General features: G+C 37.7%; 1 protein-coding gene across 8 annotated transcripts in view; it reads right to left on the reverse strand.

The window, feature by feature from the left end:
- RANBP17 (RAN binding protein 17) overlaps positions 1 to 21,674 on the reverse strand; it is a 324,967-nt gene that overhangs the window by 92,645 nt on the left and 210,648 nt on the right. For 6 of the 8 annotated variants that reach the window (XR_012377245.1, XR_012377247.1, XM_073890032.1 and 3 more), the window contains 3 exons: positions 8,853 to 8,912; positions 1,166 to 1,239; positions 32 to 112 (listed from right to left, as the gene is read on the reverse strand). Coding sequence is in view for 6 of the 8 variants with exons in the window: in XM_073890032.1 (XP_073746133.1) it covers positions 32 to 112; positions 1,166 to 1,239; positions 8,853 to 8,912 (215 nt within the window). In the remaining 2 variants the exon portion in view is untranslated. The remainder of the gene's footprint in view (positions 1 to 31; positions 113 to 1,165; positions 1,240 to 8,852; positions 8,913 to 21,674) is intronic. The other 2 variants (XM_025867045.2, XM_073890024.1) reach the window with 1 other exon arrangement.

Consider the following 21,674-nt stretch of genomic DNA (forward strand, 5'->3'; position numbering starts at 1 on the left):
TACATTACTAGATATACAGGAAAAAGGATATCCAACAGAAAGATCATTTAGGAACTGAAGAGTCCTTGAAATCACGGGCTCGCATCTTCCCCAGTATTTAAGATTTGTAACACTAAATATGAAAAAAAAATGGTTTTAATTGTAAGTAAGGTATTTGCTTGTATAGAGAGAACATGGAAATACACATATATTTACATAAGTTAGGTCACCTAAGTCAGAAATATCTCACGAAGTTGAAAAACAGGTTTAAATACCAGGGGAACATTTTCTATTCTATTCTTTTTAATGGCATAATCAAAATTATATGCAATCAATGTATAATGAACATTGTTCTCCGAATGGTACATAATTCTCTAAATTTAGTTTTATAAATTAAAAAATTGCCTGTTTCACAGAAGAAACATCAAGTTTGTATCTAAAATAAACATATTAGGGAATGACAGCAAGAGTCACAAAGGAAGTCAAACAGAGGCTCACAGTTAACGAGCAAGAAATGAACCATCAAACTTGTGGCTCCAAAACTCACTTCTTATGATCATGATTGTTTATGTAGCTTTGTTCTCTGCAAGCAACACAGTACTATCTACCTGTTACACAGATAAAAGTGGGTTGCCAAATGGAGGCATACAAATTCAGGCTAAAGGTACAAAATTATGTCCATGACTAGAAACTAGTTAATTCTGCTAACAGATTATAAAGGATGATTTAAGGCAAGTTTCCATGAGTATGTCTCCGATAGCCATAGGTTCCCGCTGGAATCAATGAATGCCCTGTCTTAAGGCAATCAGACCTCTCCCAATGATTCCAGTTTGCAATAATCTCTTCAGCTGGTCTTTGAAACTGGGTATTTTCATTCTAATTAAAAACAAAAATGCTGCCCAACTGACTTGAAGAATCAAAGTCTGTACACGTTTTAAAACCATGTTTTGATGGTGCATACTGCAGTTGTATGGGTACCTTGAAAGATAAGAATGTCTTTTGGATGGTGAATTTTAAATATGTGAAATTAAGTTTCAATTAAGAACAATGCTACCATTCTGAGAATTATAGCATAATTTAAAAAGGTCTTTTATTAAAAAACTAAAATTATTAAGAGATTTAAACACAGTAAAAATACCTGTTACATTCAAAGCAACAACAACAAAAGAAAAATCAAAGAACTCACATTTTCGTCATGAATGTTTCTAGAACATGGTTGTCATCTGTTATTCCTAAAACTTCGGACATACGGGCATATACCTGGATGAAAACATTTAACTGTTAAAAGCTTTATCATTAACATATATTTTCAAAAGACTATTCAAATTGAACAAATGTAAGATTTAAAGCATTGTCGCATCCACACTGAAGAAGGGAGTGGGTAGGGAGAGCAAATGAAGGATTTTTTTAAAAAAGTATAATTTAATAATTTACTCTCTTTTTCTTCCAGGAAGTACCTCTCTTATTTTGAAACACACACCCACACTCATGTACTTGTTTTGTTCCCAGACCACCACATAATTTTTTTTCTCAAAGTGGTAAACCACCCCTTTCTCAAAGACGGGCATATGTATATAAAGGGCTAAAAAATGAAGTGTCTCAATAAAAGGCTCCGGCATTTAAAAAATTTCTATCTATTCCAGATATCAGCAAACCATCAAATAATTCAGGATTATGTTAGTCAGTTATAAAAATAAGGATTTCAAAAGTAAGAGGAAATTAAAGAATTTATAGACATTCTCCTCAAAAATCTCTCAATTAAGTTCCCCCAAATACAGAGATAGGTCTTACTTTCCAGGCTGAAACTGAAATCCCAGGCTCAGAGATTCTCTGCTGAATACATCAGGGCCTGGGAATCCACTAAGCTTCCAATTAGGGAGTGTTGGCTGCAGACTTTGGGGTGCAACATTTCAGTCCCAACCCAAGCCACATTGAGCTTATAAACACATATCCCACCTCAACTGGGAAAATGCCACCAGCAGCGAATGGAATATTCCCTAATAGCCTGGCAAAGCCGAGAGGTGGGTTGACACCTCCATACTCCCTGATGCTCTGGTGTGATTCCAGGTTCTCCCTGCCAGACACCAGCTGTATGGGATTTTTCGTCTGTGATTTGATCCCCTGTGATTGTGTTCTCTCACTTTCTCCTGATCTGCCTATTTCCTAGGGTACGGTATGGCAACTTAGCTTTCACTCCCTATGCCTTTTGCTTTTCACATATAAACACCAGCTTGGTATACTGCCATAGGTCATGAAGGTGAGATAAAAATCACAGGGCACCACAAATCACCCAGAACTATAGGGTTATATAGGGGAGGGAGGCTGGCTGTTCATCGCAGAGATTTCGTATCTGGATTTTAAACACTATTTAAAGTAGAAGCTCATGTTCTGGGCTTTCAACCTAAGTCCCATAGCCAGAAGCTGCTCAGGCAGTAGTGAATCAGTGGGAGAGAGAGAGGGAAAAGAAGGGGCAAGTGGAGAGGGCAAGAGAAGGAAAGAAGGGGCAGAAAGGTGGAGGGGAAAAGCTGGGGGAGAGAGAAAGGAAGGTTGAGATTTACATTCCTGTTGCAACTCTTTTGCTAATTTCTGAGCCCTACGGAAAAGCATTTTAATTACTCTATCTATGGTTTTGCTCATGAGAGTAGGCCTTCATCTCTCATTAGATTGAAGCTATCACTCTGTTAGTAAGATGTTTAGGGGGAAGAGTGAGCCAGGGAGAGAAAATCTCGGGAAATGAGTTACCACCAATCCTCAATGATCAGAAACCTTTAAGCACAGAGAAGGCTCAAAGGAAGACTGGTATGTAGAAAGGGAAGTTTCCCTTATCTCAGCATAACCCGAAACCTCTCTCATGGATGGGAGTAAATTGGGCCCTTGGAAACTCGGATATTGATATGATTCATGGCACATGAGGCCCTTTACAACTTGGTCCCAACATACCTCCATCTGAAGCCACAATGAAATACTGACGGACCAACTGAGGCTCCTCATGCAATTTCAGATTTCTAGGAGTTCATGTACTGTTCATTTTGCCCGAATCATTTTGCCTTCATTCTCTCCCCTTGATTCTCATTCAAAAGTCACCTCCTCGGAAGACTTTGCTGCCTTCCCCGGAAGAATGAGTTGCACTCTCCTTTATGTTCCAACAGTGTCTGGTCTATCCCTCTCTCACAGTATTTTTCACACTGCAATTGTCTGGGTGTCCATCTCCCCCACTACACTGTACCGCATTTTTGTAAAACAAAAGTTTACATTTTCAAGGCTTTAGAAATGCTATTTTCTTATGGCATAGCTCAGAATTAATCTAATTTTGATTTTACCCAAGCCACACTGAATAATAAAAATATAATAACTAAAATGTGATTTTAAACATTCAAGACATTTTAACATTTAAAAAATATCTTTTTTAAATTGGTAGTTCTTACAAGGAAGTTTTCTGTGGTGTCCCTGGCTTCCAGAAAGGAGGAAGCTAGGCAGGCAGGTCTGTTGTGCTCTGCTGTCAAAACAGTTTCTCAGAGCACCAGATTTGACCCAATAAGATATTAGAAAAAACAGTCAACATTGACACATGGCAGTGCTTTAATCCACAATTATCCTTGTAACTTGCACCATTCCTTTTATCATCCATTAGCTTTGATTCCCATTATCCCATCTAGAACTGTGTCAACGTTTTTGTCCCAAGGGATTTCTCTCCACTACTAGGATCTGACAGTCAAGCTTGAGTACTAAACAGGATCATTACCTCTTAAATCCACTTATCTGATCTACTGAATAGTAAATTGAAAAGCTCATTAAGAGCAACAATCTGATTTGTTTTCACGTGTGACAGGGTCATTTAAAATCAATGTATGATTACTGCATTTCTTTTAAAAGACTGTCTCACATTTTCCAAGGCACCTTATCATTCAGAGAGCATGCAGATGATACGAAAATGTCTTCAAACATTTGGAATTTCATTATACCATAGACATATATAATTTGGGGGTGGGAAGCAGTCTGTCCCCAAGTCAATGAAGGCTTTCTACAGGAAAAATTCTAACACAATATTTAGGGGTTTTCAACATTTTCTAAAACTTCTATCACTTCACCGAAAAAATTTTTATTACAGCAAGAAGAAACTACATCACAATACTCATTTTAAGGAAGGATACAGAAGTTGGCATAGGAATGCAAGAAGGGGAAAAAAAAAACCAAACCTTCCTTTAGTTCATAGATTCCTAATTTTTTATTTCAGAATCAGTTAAGATAATTAGATCATTATGAAAAATAAGCAAAGATTTAAGAAATAAGATACTAAGCTCATGTATGTTGTCCATTCTTCTCTGAGGGATACAGTGAAGTTGAAAATGGCTATGCCTTTGGTTATGTGTTTCACATAACTGGATGTGCACTCATTACAAGCTAGTTTTGCCTGGCCATCTGTGCCCTCCTCCCACCCTTTTTTTTTTTTTTTTAATATGCCTGTATTTCTCTATTAGACTATAAGCTCCCTGAGGGCAGAGATCATGTTCTTTTATCTCCCATACCTAATACTCGATAAATATTTATTAAATGAATAAAAAAATGAATGTAATGTTAAAATGCACATTTTGGCTGATTTCATTTCTTTCACAATTTTTTAACAAAAGGAAAACAACCCATAAAAGGTACGGTTTTTGCACAGAACTTTTTCTCTGTGAAAATAATATCAGAATTCTATTCACCAGAAGTAACCTTAGTAAAATTTCATTATTTAAAAAGATGTGGTGTTAATGCTTAAACAATATTTCTGGAAGAAGCTCTCCCTATAGATGCAGTTCCTCTCCCTTGATACGGAGATATACACTGTTGGCCAGCCCGTTAGTGGCACATCCCATATCAGACAACAGAATACAATTTTGCTGTAGTATTAATTTTCCACGTGCATATGTCTTTCCTCAAATATTTCAAGCATGTGCTGCCTGATGGCAGGGAAATATTTATTTTTTTTAACATCTCCAGAAGAAATTAGAACGTTGCCTTGATAAACTTAGCAATGTAGAAGGGCTTTGGTCCCAAAGATATCTGGATTTGAATTCTGGATCTGCCACTAACTAGGTTAAAGTCTCCGAATTTTGGTTTCCTACCTGTAAAACAGGAATAATAATAATACCTACTTAATGGCTTTTGGGCAGATGAAATGATGATACCTAACAGAGCTTGGCATTTAGTAGTTATCAACAAATGCTGCTTTTCTGATGGACCCTTTCTCAGAGTAGGTTTTAAAAACTGGCAGCTAATACCGTTTCAAGAGAAGGCTCATTACATAAAAAATAACAGAAGAGTAAGAGGGTGCTTACCTCGAAGATTTCCACACTGCACAGATAAAGTTAAAACAAACAAAACCTTAAATCTGTACTAACTTTGAAATCTTTACATATATATTCAGTCAATTCTCCCACTCTAATCATGGTCAGAAATGGTATTTGTTAAAGGCCATAAAGCTTCAAAATTTCATGCTACAAAACTGCATTTTTTTCTACTTCTACATAGCTATTATCTTAGAAGCTAAAAAAATTATCCATTTTAACCACTGATCCATCTCTCTAGCTCTTGAAATACAGAAAGTTGTTAAAAATGCAAGGAATCATCATTATTATAGATTTGAGAAGGCACGGTCCTAAAAAACTGTTTTATAGTATGGTTTGTTTTCTTATCTCTGTTTATTTGACTCTGCTTATTTTACTTTTCAATTTCAGAAAGGAGCACTTGGGTATGTACATAACGCTTCAACAACCCATACGTCCTCTAACTTCTCAACTAACCAAATGACAAATATTGCCCGTGCACAGGCAGGTAGCTTAAGTGATCTTGTATCTGGCTTTTTAAAGGGAAACCAGACAAGATAAGAAAACCAGACAAGGAATAAGCATACAAATAGCAGTAAGATTTTGAGTTGTAAATTTAATTTAATAAAGAATAAAAGCATGTGCTATGATAATTTTTTAAATTGCTCTCTTTTTCCAACCCTAATTCCTGGTCTCGGGTATCTGCAGTGTTGTCTCTAACATTCTGGTTATAACTTTGAAGAAACTAATTATGTCAATCCTTAAATTTGAAGTAGATTACAGAACTGGGAAACCCAGAATATTAGTTCCTAAAGGTTGTATGGATATATAATGACAGTCACAGAAATTCAATAACAGCCCTCTATGAAATGTACTCAAAAGCACCACATGAAACAAATTAAAAAGAACAATGAATCTCTCATTCTGTGCAAATAAGAAAATAAGAGAAAACACTGGTTCTATAGGTTTTCATAAGAGTTGTTATAATGAATTAAGATTTTGGATAATGAATCTTCAGAAAATTACAGTAAGTTAATACCCTTAGGCCTTCTATAAATGTTTAAGATGTTATAACTTCTCAAAGAGCTTTTGTAAGCAGGCTCAATGCAGAAAATTAGCAGTGCTGTGGAAATCAACAACAAAGTAGTCTGCCATCAGATGATATACTTTCCTGAACCAATTTATTCTTCAAAATTTGCACCTAGTACAAAATTGATACCGCAAAAATTTTAAAAATCCCTATAATTGTTGTACATTTTAAAGTATTGTTTCAATCTGCTGACATGATTTATCAAGATTTTTAACTGGTTGTAATTTGGTAAAACAAAACCTGTCACCAGAAAGAATTCAATATAGTGAAAGCAATAACATTCCTTAGGAAAAGAATTTTGGAACTTAGTGTGATATTACTTATTACGAATAAGAAACCAATTTTCATATTTTTGTCTTAGGCTCCAAGTGCCCCTGACGTCAATGCACTGCTTTCTATAAAAGAGACCCACTGAAGTGAAAGGTGGGGGTTGGGTGGGGGGAGAAGGAGAGGTGTAAAAGGGAATAGAGGATTTAATGACTTGGATCTAAACCATTTGGAACTAAAGATACTGCGGTCTTTCATTAATGCTTGAAGCAGAATAAAACATGATCATCACAATTAACTTATGACCACATCAAAAGACATAATGGTACAAATATCATTGCTTCATACTAAATACAGAAACTTAGTGCTACTGGATAGATACACGTTAATCTTGGCTGATTAATTTTTCCATACCATGTAAAGTAGCATCACAAAATATAAGACCAAAATTAGGTAAAAAAAATCTTTTGCCAGAATTTAATTTTAAAACCATAGCTAATGATGGAAACCAATTGGTAAAAGGTTAGAATTCTGCTTGCCTCATTCAGTGGAATACAGAAATGGCAACTGATAAAAGAAAAGCTGACTATGGAAGTGCAAAATAAATATGAATGTTAAATGTTTATTTTAATTATTATATCGAACCCACCATCTGTGGTGGCCATCTTGCTAAGGGGACATGTACCTAACAAATCTCTTAAGAGGCATTCCCAATCTGCTTGAATGAGCCATTGTATCAGAGAACTTGGAGCGACCACTTTGGCCTCGCATTTCCTTCGCTCCACATCCTGTGGCACAAAGCATGAACTCAGCAGGCTGGGGTGCAGGGCCGCCTGCTGCCTTGTGATAATCCCCTCTCCCAGTAGGGGCCTCCACTGATGCATGGCTAAGAACATGCTTCCTCTTTTGCTTGCACCCCAGTGGGGTTTCCATTCCTAACTTGGGCCCAAATCCAGACTGCTAAGGAAGGGCTCCAGATGCTGCCAGAGATATTTTTGGATTCGTTTCTAAACAATTATTTATTTGAAAGAGGAGTACAGGTACAGTGTGAAAACCAGCAATACTGGTAATTTTGGAGAGATTCTTTCTCTGCCTCCTGTCCCCGCCCCAACCCCCCCGCCCCCCGCCCCCGGGCCCGACCAAATCTAAGGTCTAACTACCACCTGTTCAACAGAAGCTGGCTGTTTGCCTCATTTTCCTTCAGGGAGCCACTGACTAAGGATCTCCACCAGCATGAACCTAATGTCTCCCGACAGGCCTTCACTAGCCAAGAGGGACCCGGGTCGAGTGCACCAGTTATTGGTCACAGGATACACAGCCCATAGAAAGACTCCCGTGGTGCAACCAGCTGAAAGCCAACTAGAGAAGATGGGGAGTGTACATTTGTCCTGACACAGCTTTGCTCCTGCTGGCTGCCAACTCACTCCATGTCTGGGGCCAAGCTTCTGTTGGACTAGTCTTCTGTGGCTAAAACCATGGGAAGGCACTGGGTAAATATTATTATCTTCCCAAGCTCATACAGCGAGAAGCTAACCATGGCTATGGCACGAGGCTACTAGAAGAAGGCTTGCCTAATTCTGGTGGAAGATTCTGAGACCATGGTTTAAAGGGGGAATTTCAGGCATTTTATTTATAGTCCTTTGCAATAGCAAATTTATATCATGATTAGATTTTGGAGGAAAGAAGTTGATGCTGGATGAAATTTGTGATAGGGTGAGGGTAGAGGTGGGGAACTGGGACATAAAAGATTTTTTTTTTTTTTTTTACTATAATCCCTCATCCCTCTCAAAGGTGTCCATAAGAAGCATACTCTGGCATAAGGGATACACGTATTGTAGATACCCTTCAATAACAGATGCTATTCAATGTAGCCAAAGAAAACTTCCTTTCTCCTTTCAGGTATGAATAACTGGTTAGAACTGGCCACTTCAGAAATGTTGTAATCGAGAAACCCAGGCTGCTCTTGTACTAGGCATTCAAGCTAAGCAGAGTCTCTGCAGTTAATACCACTTACTAGCTGATGGTTGAACATTTGGTTATAAAACATGCATACTGTAGGGTTATAAAGTGCATAAAAAGGGAATCCAGACAAGGCACCCCTACACTTACCACTGTGAGCATGTACCTACTTTAGTAATAAGAATCTGGGGCTGTGGTGAGACAAGCATAAAGACTGATGATCCACCACAACAACCAGCAACTCAACTCACCTTAACTATTTTCCAAGCCTTCTCTGGAACTCTCGACACATCACTCCTCAGGTGTACAACCTAAAAAGCACAGAGTTTAGGGACCTGGCACCTGACATTAGGGATAAGGGAGGAGCAGAAGACCTTCCCAACTTCAGATATAGAGAGGATATGGCTCAGGATCTTTGTGGCTGTCACTTAAAATGCTCTGGGGACTCTGATTATATGCTGGAAGCTATAAGCAAAGACAATGGTGAAGTGCTGTTCAAAGCCTGGATGTGGTTATATAGATTACACAATGGGTTTGCTTCTGTGGAATAATTCAAGAAACTAATTACTAAAGGATAGCCCTAGAAAAGAACAAATTATAAATAATCCTTGACAGAACTATTTTTAAGAATCTCTTAGGACTGTTGTTGCTCATGAGGCACTCTCATTATGCAAGTGCGGCAACTGGGGCTAAGGATTTAAGTAGGCCGAGTCACCTCTTCATGGGTAAGAGTACGTTTTTAATAAATGGAACTCATTTATTCAGAAGGTAAGTATATCATACAGTCTTCTACCACTTAATCTAATTCTTGCCACACACTCTCCCCTAAATCCTCTACTCTAAAACACACAAATTATAGTTACAGTAGGCATTAAGACTTTACCAGGTCCCCATCTCCACTTCTAACATCTTTATTTTATTCATACACGTTACCTATTCATATTCCATTTCTGTCTCCACATTGCCTCTCTGAAACATGTCCCATTTTCCACATCCAAAGCAACTTCTTTACTTTCCTCCTAAGAGACTCTCAACTCTCTCTGGAAAGAACAACCTGACATAAAGAGTAGAGGAATAATGGCCCACAGAATGGAAAAAGGGGTGTCAATCACATCAGCTACATTTGTACTACTCTGTCAAATCAGCTATGGTCATTAGGTTCATTTTTTTTCTTTACATTCTCAAATTTGACTCAAAAATATTGTTCCTATAATCTGTTTTGCCTTTCACTCTCTGTCCTGCACGCTAGCCTAGTTAGTGAAAACTTTAACCTACTCCAAATGCAAGCGATCAGGGTTCACCTTCTGGTGGCCTGTTAATGCCTTTGAACTCTAATACCAGGTTTCTCTGGGTAGGCAGTATCTGGGGAAACACGTTAGTCCTGCTTCCATCTTAGTCTTCCTACTGAACACTTCTCCACATTGAAAATTAGCTAAAACATATGCAAAACCTCAACCAAGACAATATGCAGTTACTCAGAAAGCATCTTCTTCTCTCAGTAAAACAGAAATGGGCAAGTTAATTGCTTATGTATTTTTGGTAAATTCACCTTGGAGGAAACACAAAATATGTATGTAGTATAAGACACGAGGGGTTTTGAGTGAGACTCTGCTACTTGCTAGCCTAGCACAGTACTTGCTAGCACAAATTAGGAGTCTAGTGAACTGGTTAAGACCTAGTCTGAAGCCCAAGACTAGTTGGATTCTACCACTTACTGAGTGATTTTGATCAAGTTCCTTACCCTCTAAATCTCAGTTTTCTTGAATAAAAAAATGAGAATGATAGTAGGACTAATTTATGAAAATTTTGAGAGGATTAGAGTAGTTAATTCATGCAAAGCACTCAGAACAGTCCTGGCACAGAGTAAAATTTCCATTAAGTACTAATTGTTATTATTGTTGTCATAACATGCTATAGCACTGCCAGCATTGTGTCAGAAGCACTTGGAAAGTTTTTAGTACACAGTAAGCACCAAATAAACACTAGCTATTCGTCCTCAGAACAGGTGGCCAGTAAATAGCCACTATTATTAAGTAACACCTAATCAAACATTAGTCTGACTTTAAGATTATGAGGCATGCACCAAGATGGACAGTCCCTTTTCTTTGTGCTTTATCTGGACTAGATGCTGGAAAGTAGATCTACGTTGTAAGTTGGTATGTGTGTAGCTTTAATAATGGTTACAGAGTGATTAGAGGGGAGAGAGCCCTAATGAAAGGCAGCCTAACTCCTAATCTTCTATCTTCCAAGAGGAGCAACAGAGAAGCAACGTGAGAGGAGAGAGTAGGAAAACAGAATGTTCTGTGGTAACAGGTGATGTTTTATCTCAAGGGCTCATCTGCATTGCTTAAGTTCTTTTTTTTTTTTTTAAAGATTTTATTTATTTATTTGACAGAGAGAGAGAGAGAGAGGGAGAGCAGGAACACAAGCAGAGGGGAGTGGGAGAGGGAGAAGCAGGCTTCCCACCAAGCAGGGAGCCCGATGCGGGGCTCAATCCCCGGACTCTGGGATCATGACCTGAGCCGAAGGCAGACGCTTAATGACTGAGCCACCCAGGCACCCCCCCCACCCCATTGCTTAAGTTCTTGATTTCAAAGCCCTCATCTTCCTTTTTTGAGTCATCGCAAGTTCCTGTTTCCTATTTCCAGGGTAAGTTCTCAACTCACTGGGGAAGTAGATGATTTACAGCCTTGGGGCCAATAAATTATCCAAGTCTTCCCAATTCAGATCAGTGAGTCCAATCAATTCTCTAAGTTTTCTTTGCTAAATTAATGCACACAGAGAAAGGGTTCCAGAACACCATCGTAAGAGTTTTAAATTATCAAAAGGGTTTTTGTGTGGTCGGCTCAGTAAGAACCGACAGGGGCTGCCTTTCATTCATGAATACAATATTGGTCTCTGACACTAGACTACGGAGTGAGTTGTTTCTTATATAGTAGGAAGGATTATATCAAATATCTAGGATCTAGAACTAGCTCAGTTCTCTTGTGACTGATGGCTAGCCAGGATGAGAGGTCCAATCTGTGGCTGTAGAGATGAGTTTTTTTCCTTGGGAAATGAAACAGCAAAGATGGGGATAAAACTTGTGATGTTCGTTTTATCATTCATCATTACAGTTAAAACGGAGCATATGCCTAAACTCATGCCTAAATACACACACAGGCAATGTGATAGAGTGGAAAGCAAACTTGGATTTAGAGTAGGATGATTTGGTCAAACCCAGGGTTGGTCACTGAACAAGCCTTTAAACCTTCCTGAAATCTTTTAACTATTCTGTAAAATGAAGGTAATCATACCTACTAAGTGAAACACTGCTGAGAAGACTCCATGAGAAAATGTAATGAGTAACTCCACAGAGTGGTTAAGCACAAAAGTAGAAACCCAACACAGGTTAGAGTCAGGTTGAAGATAGTACATATCATCAACTGATATTTCCTAGGCATTTCTCATTCTACATTACCTGAAAATACAGAATTTGTAACTTAGAGCATGGACAATGTTTTAACACCCAGTGCCTAGAACTTTTAGGGATTTCAGGAATGGCAGGGTTGGAGAGTACTGTGTGAGGCAGCTACTCTGGCTGGGGAGTGTGGGAGTACAGCCCATGTCTCACATGCCCAGGACACGCACTCAGAGCAATGCCCAGAACAAAAAGGACAGTCGAGAACTCGGACCATAAAGCACGAAAACATTTCTAATGAGTCAGGAAAGTGGGTCAAGAGGGAGTGTGGAAGCAAGTGGTGGTGAACACTTAGAGACAGGAAAGGACAATGAGTGGTTGAAGGCTGAAAAGAAAGGGTTAAAACAAAAATTGAGAATTGCAAGTCTCAGCAAATGTGAACACACCAGTGTACTAAGGTGTTTTGCAAATTTCAGCACTGCCTATCGTTTTCCTACAATTTTCCTCATCAAAAGGTGTGGGAGATTGTCCACTGAAATGCACTTCCAATTTTGTAACAGAAGTCAATCAGAAAATGGAATTCACATTGAAGAAAGTTGTTTCAAAGCCAACTTTACTTAAACACATCTATTCAGTAAACAAGGGATACTGGCGCTGGGGAGCCGTGCAGGCCTAGGGGAAAACAAAATCTCAAAAAGTATACCAAATGTGCTTTTATATTTCAAGATTCCTTCAACAGAGACATGTTATGGGGAGATAAAAATTAGGAAAACACACTGAACTTAACTAATTCAAAATGCTGAAAAAATATTTTGCATTTATGTTTTATAACCAAGTGCTTTTCCCACATTTGTCCCAAGGCAGCAGATGAAGCACTATATTCACCATTGCTAATACTAGCAATTGGAACATGCTCTTTGGCAAGGCAGAAATAAGATAATTGTTCAACATAGGCTGGCTTTTCAGAAATACTGGAAGCATTGCCTGTAATTATAGACATCTGTCACTGCTAGCCACTCAGTACTAACCCTGACATCAATATACAACCATAGCACTAAACTGCCTGCAGGCATAGCAATGGAGACCAGATACGCTAGGCAGGCAATCATCTGCTTCATCCAAACTATCTGTCAAAGGTTCCCAACCACAAATAGCTCTTACATTTTGTATCCTTAGGATAATATGTTGATTTATTTTAGATTCTCTAATATTTACAGTCTAGGCCATCTACTAAAATAAAGAAACAAAACTTATGGCTAATGGAGGCAGTTACTGTTCACAGTCATCATAAAAGGTCATAGCTCAACCCTCAAATGTTAAAAATTGATGGCAGCTTTAACCATGTGCTATCATACAGATGTTTCCTTTTGTAGAGGCAATTATTTTCAATAGCAATTCAAAATGGTAAATACAATCTTTCATCAGCAAGTATGTTGCCACACTGATCTAATAGAAATCCTCATATTTTAAAGCCTTTTTTGAAAAGTAAAGATAGGTTCAGTGTTGAGTATTGAAGAATCTGGATTGTCAGGTTGAGTTTAGCTATACATATAGTACCATATCTGGCAACAGTTTTTACATATACAAATGATGTGATGTCTGAAGACCAGGAAATGATATTGAAGGATAAAATACTTGGTTAATGAATGAGTCAACTGACATATCATCCTGCTAGGTGGAAAGCTTACTGAAATATACATGTGTGTGTACATTCATATTTTTAAAAGCCCAAAGACACACTGTAGCTTTACATATTACTCTTTTTTCTACTAAGCAGCCAGAGAAGCAAGCTGAAAATTATTAGACATTTAGACTAATTAGGAATAAGCACTCACAATTATCATAATGTGTTACTAAAAACACGGATATTTCTTGGTCTGATCACAACAGCCTATGCTGAAGAAAAACTATTAATTACTGACAGACAGTTAGCTTACAAGTGAGCTGCATCTTAAAAACCTCTTTTAAAATACAATTGCTAAATGCCTTACAGTGCTGTAATGTGAGACAGGTTCAAATCTTATTACTTCACTGAAATTAAAACCTAAGTTTTAATACTGTTCAAGTCGAACAATGATTCCACACTTTATTGCTTTTGAAATCCCTTGATGATCATAGGAAAAAATGCCCCCGAGAAAAAAAGACTGTTTTCGATAAACAGAAAATACAGTTTGCACTCTTAGCCTCTTTGTCATCACAAAAAAAGGATTTAATGCCAATTCTTTAAAAAAAGACTTTTTTTTCCACAAAATGTGCACCTTGTGTGCCATTTGTAAAATCAGTTCACTTTCTTTTATTTATTACTGCAGCGCGGCAAGGCAATAAAGAAGCTACCGATAGCTAATAAATTACATGCCTTTTAAAACAATTCTCTTGCTACAGAAACATGTAACTACAAAGGTTTACATTTACATGGTACATCACATGAAATGTCTATATTTGTGTCCTATTAACCATTTTGGCAAATTGTGGACTTTTACCAAATAGCTGATAGAAAAAAAGACAAAGTGAATCACACACGTTGATGTGATATAAAATAAAAGCCTTTCTAGTAAACTACTCTTATGCTATTTGCTCTTTCTAAAAATCCTCCAAAATTTATTGAAACACATATTCATTTGATACATAAAATGATAAATCATTTTATGTATCAAAAAGGTATTCAAAGATGTTCTAATCAGGGTTAATTTAAACTTTATCCAGTGAATACTGAGTAAGTATAAGTAATTTTTCCCCTAATTTATGTTCCTAGTATCATGCAGTCTTTTAAAAATCATAGCTCCTAGCAGTTACTTAGAATAAATTATAAAAAGCAGGATCATTGTTAGAATAAATTATAAAAAGCAAGATCATTGGATATAAGGCAAAAATGCCCCAAATCTGTCCCTTAACACATTTTATATTCTTTAAAAGATACAGAAACTTGGTTATTTATTTAATAAATCCTCACATCAAACACGTCTTGCTAAGTTATAACCAACCTTTCTTTTAAAATATTATCTTCACATATCCAGAAGGACTGTCTAAAAATCTTACTTTATGAAAGTAAGCTGTTTATTTTTGTCTTTCTCACTTATCTATATGTACCAATGAATCCTGAAATATCTGTCCTCCAACTCCAGGATTAAATTGTTAAATTAATCAGGGTATTTGCTGAATGCTCTCATCCTCTACTCTCATGATGAGCATGTATTTATGAGGTAGTGTATTGTCTTTTATTATTAATTTCCTCCATTTCCTGTAATAGTTATCATAGCTGCGGCTTTTTTTGGTTTCATACCTACAAATTTCAACTTTCTTCAATTATGCATGATGAACAATGCTTCAGTTTTCAAAGCACAAACAACTTCGTTCCTTTTCATATTTATTTCAAGAGGACAGTCTACCGTACAAACAAGTAAAAATTCTATATTCTATAGCACCCCATTTCTCCGTTCAGATCTACTTTTCCCCACTTTCTTTGGAAATTAGCTTGATTATGATGATAAACAATTAGGAATTTGTGGGAGATAACCTTTTCTGAAAAGTTTAATGAAATAATTTTTCTCACCCTCACAGATTTTTTTTAAAAGGGGAGTCATTACCATCATGATGATACTCTATAAACCATATGTCAATATATGCAGAGAATCCTAGTACACATTGCCTGATTTATCTTTTGCCTCGTTTTCATAGTAAATGCTCATGTTTTTTGAAATCATGACCTTTCCCCACACCGTAGCTGATTTAAAATGGTAAAATTCTCAATTAGCAACCAAGAAAAATAGGTGACAAAATATCTATTTTTTCTATGTCCCCCATCTTTCCCTCTTCTCACTAACAGAATTTTATTTTAAATATTTAATTACTTGGATTATCTTCCTTTTGGCCAAGAGAGGGCTCATTCATCATACTGTCTCTCTTGGATCACTAAGAACATGCATTCAAAGGACAGGTATCATGAACCCAATTTTTTTAGATGGGGAAATCAAGTAGTGGTTAGGAGATTGCTCAAGATTACACAGTAAAATGACCACTTTTCCCATTTCCTATTCACAGGCCTCACTGTTTGACAACACTGCTTCCTAGCTACTGGAAAAAATATGTATTCACAGACATTTATTCTGGTAAATCCAAATTAAACTTTCTATTGGGCGCTATTTCATTCAATGTATGTAAGACAACCTTGACTTCTATCCGGTGCACCAATATGACAGAGTGGAACCAGTGGGGTGGTTTCCTGGTGCCAAACGAGCGGGGTAGGGGAATTCATTTGTTTTACGAATTACCTTAGAAGCATGGAACATTTATTTTGACATCAACCTCCTTAATTTGGTAAACAATCTGAAGGGTATTGATATTTAGATTTCCTGGTCTCATTTTGCAATCATGACTGGGAAAGTGGAAAACATAAAGCTGGACTTTTCTGGCCTCTTTTTGCACTGATATGCAACTCCTAGTTGTTATTATATTTTACTTACTTGTTTATGTAATACACAGAACCGAATGACGCTAAAAGAAGCCCTGAGTATCACCTAGAAATCCTTCTAGGACTTGCCCAAGATTACATCAGGCGACTTCCTTTATGCTCTCACTGTCCTTCTTCATATCAATCATGGGCCTCATCATATTGGACAATGATTGCTTGTCAGCTTTGTCTGTCTTCTCCACCAGCCTGTGAAGGCAGGACTATCTCTCTAGTCACACTGTGTCCCAATGTGTAGCACATAGTAGGCAATTACATGTACAGGTGACCCTTTGACAACAAGGGTTTGAACTGCACAGGTCCACTTACAAGTGGATTTTTTACAGTATGGTACTGCAAATGTATTTTCTCTTAATTATGATTTTCTTAAGAGTATTTTCTTTTCTCTAGCTTACTTTGTGGTAAGAATACAGTATATTGCTGGAGTGGTCGGGGGTGGGAGGGATGGGGTGGCTGGGTGATGGACATTGGGGAGGGTATGTGCTACGGTGAGCGCTGTGAATTGTGTAAGACTGTTGAATCACAGATCTGTACTTCTGAAACAAATAACGCAACATATTTTAAGAAAAAAGAAAAGGAAGAAGATAGCAGGAGAGGAAGAATGAAGGGGAGTAAGTCAGAGGGGGAGACGAACCAGGAGAGATGATGGACTCTGAGAAACAAACTGAGGTTTCTGGAGGGGAGGAGGGAGGGGGGATGGGTTAGCCTGGTGATGGGTATTGAGGAGGGCACGTTCTGCATGGAGCACTGGGTGTTATGAACAAACAATGAATCATGGAACACTACACCAAAACAAATTATGTAATATATGGTGATTAACATAACAATAAAAAATTAAAAAAAAAAGAATACAGTATATAATACATATAACATTAAAAATCTGTGTTAATCCAATGCTTATGTTATTGGTAAGGCTTCTGGTCAAAAGTAGGCTATTAGTAGTAAAATCTGGGGGGAGTCAAAAGTTATACCTGGATTTTTGACTGCACAAGGGGGTTGGCACCCCTAATCCTCATGTCATTCAAGCATCAATCGTATTTGTAATTTCAATGTGTTTTTTTTTTCCAACAATACCAAACAATGCTCCAATTGTCCATGGAGACTGACTGGATGTCCCCCAAATTTAACTATTTCAAAGTAGATAGTGTCAGATCTCATGGGTTAAGGGCTCAGTCCCACAAGACTGCCCCTAATTCAGGCGCCAACTGAAAGTCCAGACTGTCACCTGTGCTTCTGAGTAGCTATAGACTGACGGTTCAAATGACCCCCTCCTTGTGTTTGATTATTTTGCTAGAGGAGCTCACAGAACTCAGAGAAACATTTTACTCACTAGATTACTGGTTTGTCATAAAAGGATGTACATCAGGAATGTCCAGATGGGATGGAAAAGATGCTTAGGGCAAGGTTTGTGGGAAGGGGTGTGGAGTTTCCATGTTCTTTGAGTCACTCTCCTCAAATTTCTATGTGTTCACCAGCCCAGAAGCTTTTCTTTTTTAAAAATTTAAATTCTAGTTAGTTGACATTCAGTTCAATATTGATTTCAGGAGTAGAGTTCAGTGGTTCATCATTTATATACCATACCCTAGTGCTCATCATAACAAGGGCCCTCCTTAATACCCATCCCCCACCCATCTCCCTCCGTCAACCCTCAGTTTGTTGTCTATAGTTAAATCTCTCATGATTTACTTCCCTCTTTCTCTCAACCCAGAAGCTTTCTGAAACCTATCCTTTTGGCTTCTTATGGAGGTTTCCTTACCTAGGCATGGCCCTTGGTGACTGAACTCAAACTCCAAACCTTTCTCCCTTCCTCAGAAGTCAGGAAGTAGGACTGAAAGTACCAACTCTCTAATCACATGGTTGATTCTCCCTGGCAAGCAGCCCCCATCCCTAGATGCTTTCCAAAAGTCACCTGTAGGTGACTAAACTCACATGTAGGAAAAAGGGGTCTGTTAGGAATATCAAGATACCTTTATTGGCTCTTATCACTTAGAAAATTCCAAGGATTTAGGAGCTCTGTGCCAGAAAAGGGGACAAAGAGCAAACATATGTTTCTTTTTTTTTTAAGATTTTATTTATTTATTTGAGAGAGAGAGAATGAGAGATAGAGAGCACGAGAGGGAAGAGGGTCAGAGGGAGAAGCAGACTCCCTGCTGAGCAGGGAGCTGGATGTGGGACTTGATCCCGGGACTCCAGGATCATGACCTGAGCCAAAGGCAGTCGCTTAACCAACTGAGCCACCCAGGCGCCCCAAACATATGTTTCTTATTATAAATCACATTATTTACAGTAATTATAAGTACTTGATTAAGGAATGAAAGAATAAAACTGATTCAGCCCAAAATAACATTGTTACAGCTACTATAAAAATCCTTTTCTGATTTACAATCCTTAAAAACTGAACATTGCCTGGTTTCAATCCACTATCTGCTAAATAAAAATACTGCTCTATTTAATAACATCTACTTCAGAAAAATGACCAGGGTCAGAATAAAGTTTCTCTGCTTTTCTCACCATCAAATTTGACCATCTCACTTTATCTAATCCACAATCAATCAAGAAGAAAATAGTTGATGATCTAGCATTGTCTTAGCTGTATTGACGAATATATCTATAGGACATTGCCTCTGTCTTCAAGAATCTCAAACACAGAGCAGAAAACAAAGGAGCAAGACTGGGAATTACAGTTCATCATTTAATAGATTTAGAGTTAATCGGACCTAAAGGTCAAATCTTGTACATGCCACTTCCTACCACTGTATTCTTAGTCAAGTTACTTTGTGGTGGAACTATGGTTAAGAACACCTTCATCACAAGATTATTTTGAGGCTTACAAGATGTAATGCATGTAAAAGCTTATCATCATAGTGCCTGGCATAGAATAAACAATAAATGACTGTTAGCACTGTCATCATTATTTAACTAAGCTTTAATGAATATGACCCAGATGCTAGGAACTGTAAGAATGATACCTGAATAGAACACTGAATAATGGGGATGGGGGGCGCCTGGGTGGCTCAGTTGTTAAGCGTCTGCCTTCGGCTCAGGTCATGATCCCAGGGTCCAGGGATTGAGCCCTGCATCGGGCTCCCTGCTCCGCGGGAAGCCTGCCTCTCCCTCTCCTACTCCCACTGCTTGTGTTCCTGCTCTTGCTATGTCTCTCTCTGTCAAATAAATAAATAAAATCTTTAAAAAAAAATAATGGGGATGGGGAGGGGAGGGGATGGGGCTGAGAAAGAAGGAAAAAGAGAACAATACAATTTTAGATAAAGATGGTGAGAGTCAGCCTGATAGAGGGGAGCTACTGGAACTAAAACTGGCTAGCAGGAGGAGCTAGATTATGGAGGACCTTAGAAGCCAAGGATTGCTGGCTTGATGCAGGCAACAATAAGTCTTTGAGTAGGAAGAGCCCTATGATAAAAGTAGTGTTTAAGATCTGTCCAACTACAGTATGTATGATGGGCCACAGCTAGAGAGGCCAAGCTTTTACCCTTCTTGGACCCTTTGTTGTCTCTAATGTCATGTGTTCCCTCTCCTTGATAGTCCAACCTTCATGGATATATACTACTCTTTGGTTTTTCATTTTTCTAATTCTTTATTTTTGGTTAGAAATTTCTATTCTCCACATCCTTGAACTGAGAGTGCTCTCCCTCCATCCTCATACACCCAGTTCCTTGGGGGAGGCTCACCTGCTTATATAAGATTTCAATTAAATATATACCAAAATAACTCTAAATCCACAGCTCCAAAATTAGGTATTGAATGTGGAAAAGAAATCCCTCTCTGCTTCAACTGTGCTACTGAAGAAAAGTAAAAGGGTTGGGAAATGAAAAGAAATGCCAAGGTGGCAAAATTATGACAATTTGGCTCTATTTCCTCAAATGAGAGGAAGGTCTGAGGTGGGCCAGGAACTTGAAAGAGATTACTTCTGCCTATATTAATTATACAATATTACAACATATCAGGCTCATTTGGTTCCTTATTGCTTCTGATTACAATTCTAATGACCTATCCTCCAACTATGACCATGAACCTCAAAAGGCTGGAGATGTACCAAGATATTTCTATCTTTCCTTAATAACTATCTCGCAATCTTTCATTCATGGACTTCCCATCAATGTATTTTCAGTTTGTGGCACTGCTTAGGAAAACAAGGTCTATAGATTTTATTATCCATCATAGAAAGTAAAACATCCTCTTATTTTCCCTGAACTTAATGTAGGGCTTAAGGGGATTCCTGAATTTAAATATTTAAGAAATTTCAAGTTCTACCAAAATACTGATTTAAAAAAACAAAACCCGATTTTCCCTCTGAAATGTTTAACTTTCTACACTGAAGACGCCTAAGACTTTCATATTGTTGATTTTACAGTGTAAAAGGGAGTTGTGCTGTAAAAAAAGTAAAATATAGATTATAACTATTAACATTGTGCTTTTAAATCATTTGAACCATTGGTGCGACTGGGTGGCTCAGTCAGTTAAGGGGCTGACTCTTGATTTCAGCTCAGGTCATGATCTAAGGGTCCTGTGATCAAGACTGTGTTGGGTTCCGTGCTCAGTGGGGACTCTGCTTCAGGATTCTCTCTCTCCCTCTGCCCCTCCCCAGACTTTCTCTCTCTAAAAAAAAATAAATAAATCTTAAAAAAATAAAATAAATATTTGAACCATTGAATTTTTGGAGTCTGTTTTTCACAGACCACATTTTTGGGTAGTGACAAAGGCCCAAAAACATGTAACAACAATATAGCTATTTAATTCTGACTACAATCTTGAAAGATTACAAGCGGTCTTAATGTTAACAGACAAAACAGGAAAAAACAAATTAGCTAATGGAAATTATTACAAACAGGCCACAATTGTTCCTCTTCTTCTTTTTAAGTAAAAGCATTTTTTAAAAAACCTTGGAAAAAGCAGAAGCAGAGGACAGTGTCAACAGTATTTCTCAATGATTAGAGAAGAAAATAAAATGCCTATATATGATCAGAGGCTAGAAAGAGTCGGGAACTTCACAAACCAAATGAAGTCTGCTCACCTGCAACTAAATAAAATGTACCATCCCGGATTCCTTAACCAGAAACCTTCTATCACATACCAAATCATCTCCTTAATACATTTTTGAAAAGCAGTGTAGAAGAGTCCAAATCCCCAGTCTCAAGTGTGACCTGAACAATTTTCTCCACTTCTCTGAGAATCAATTTCTTCATCTACAAA

Source organism: Callorhinus ursinus, unplaced genomic scaffold, assembly GCF_003265705.2.
Source record: "Callorhinus ursinus isolate GAN/ISIS: 27379988/994484 unplaced genomic scaffold, GSC_fseal_2.0 scaffold3, whole genome shotgun sequence".
Taxonomy (NCBI): Eukaryota; Metazoa; Chordata; class Mammalia; order Carnivora; family Otariidae; genus Callorhinus; species Callorhinus ursinus.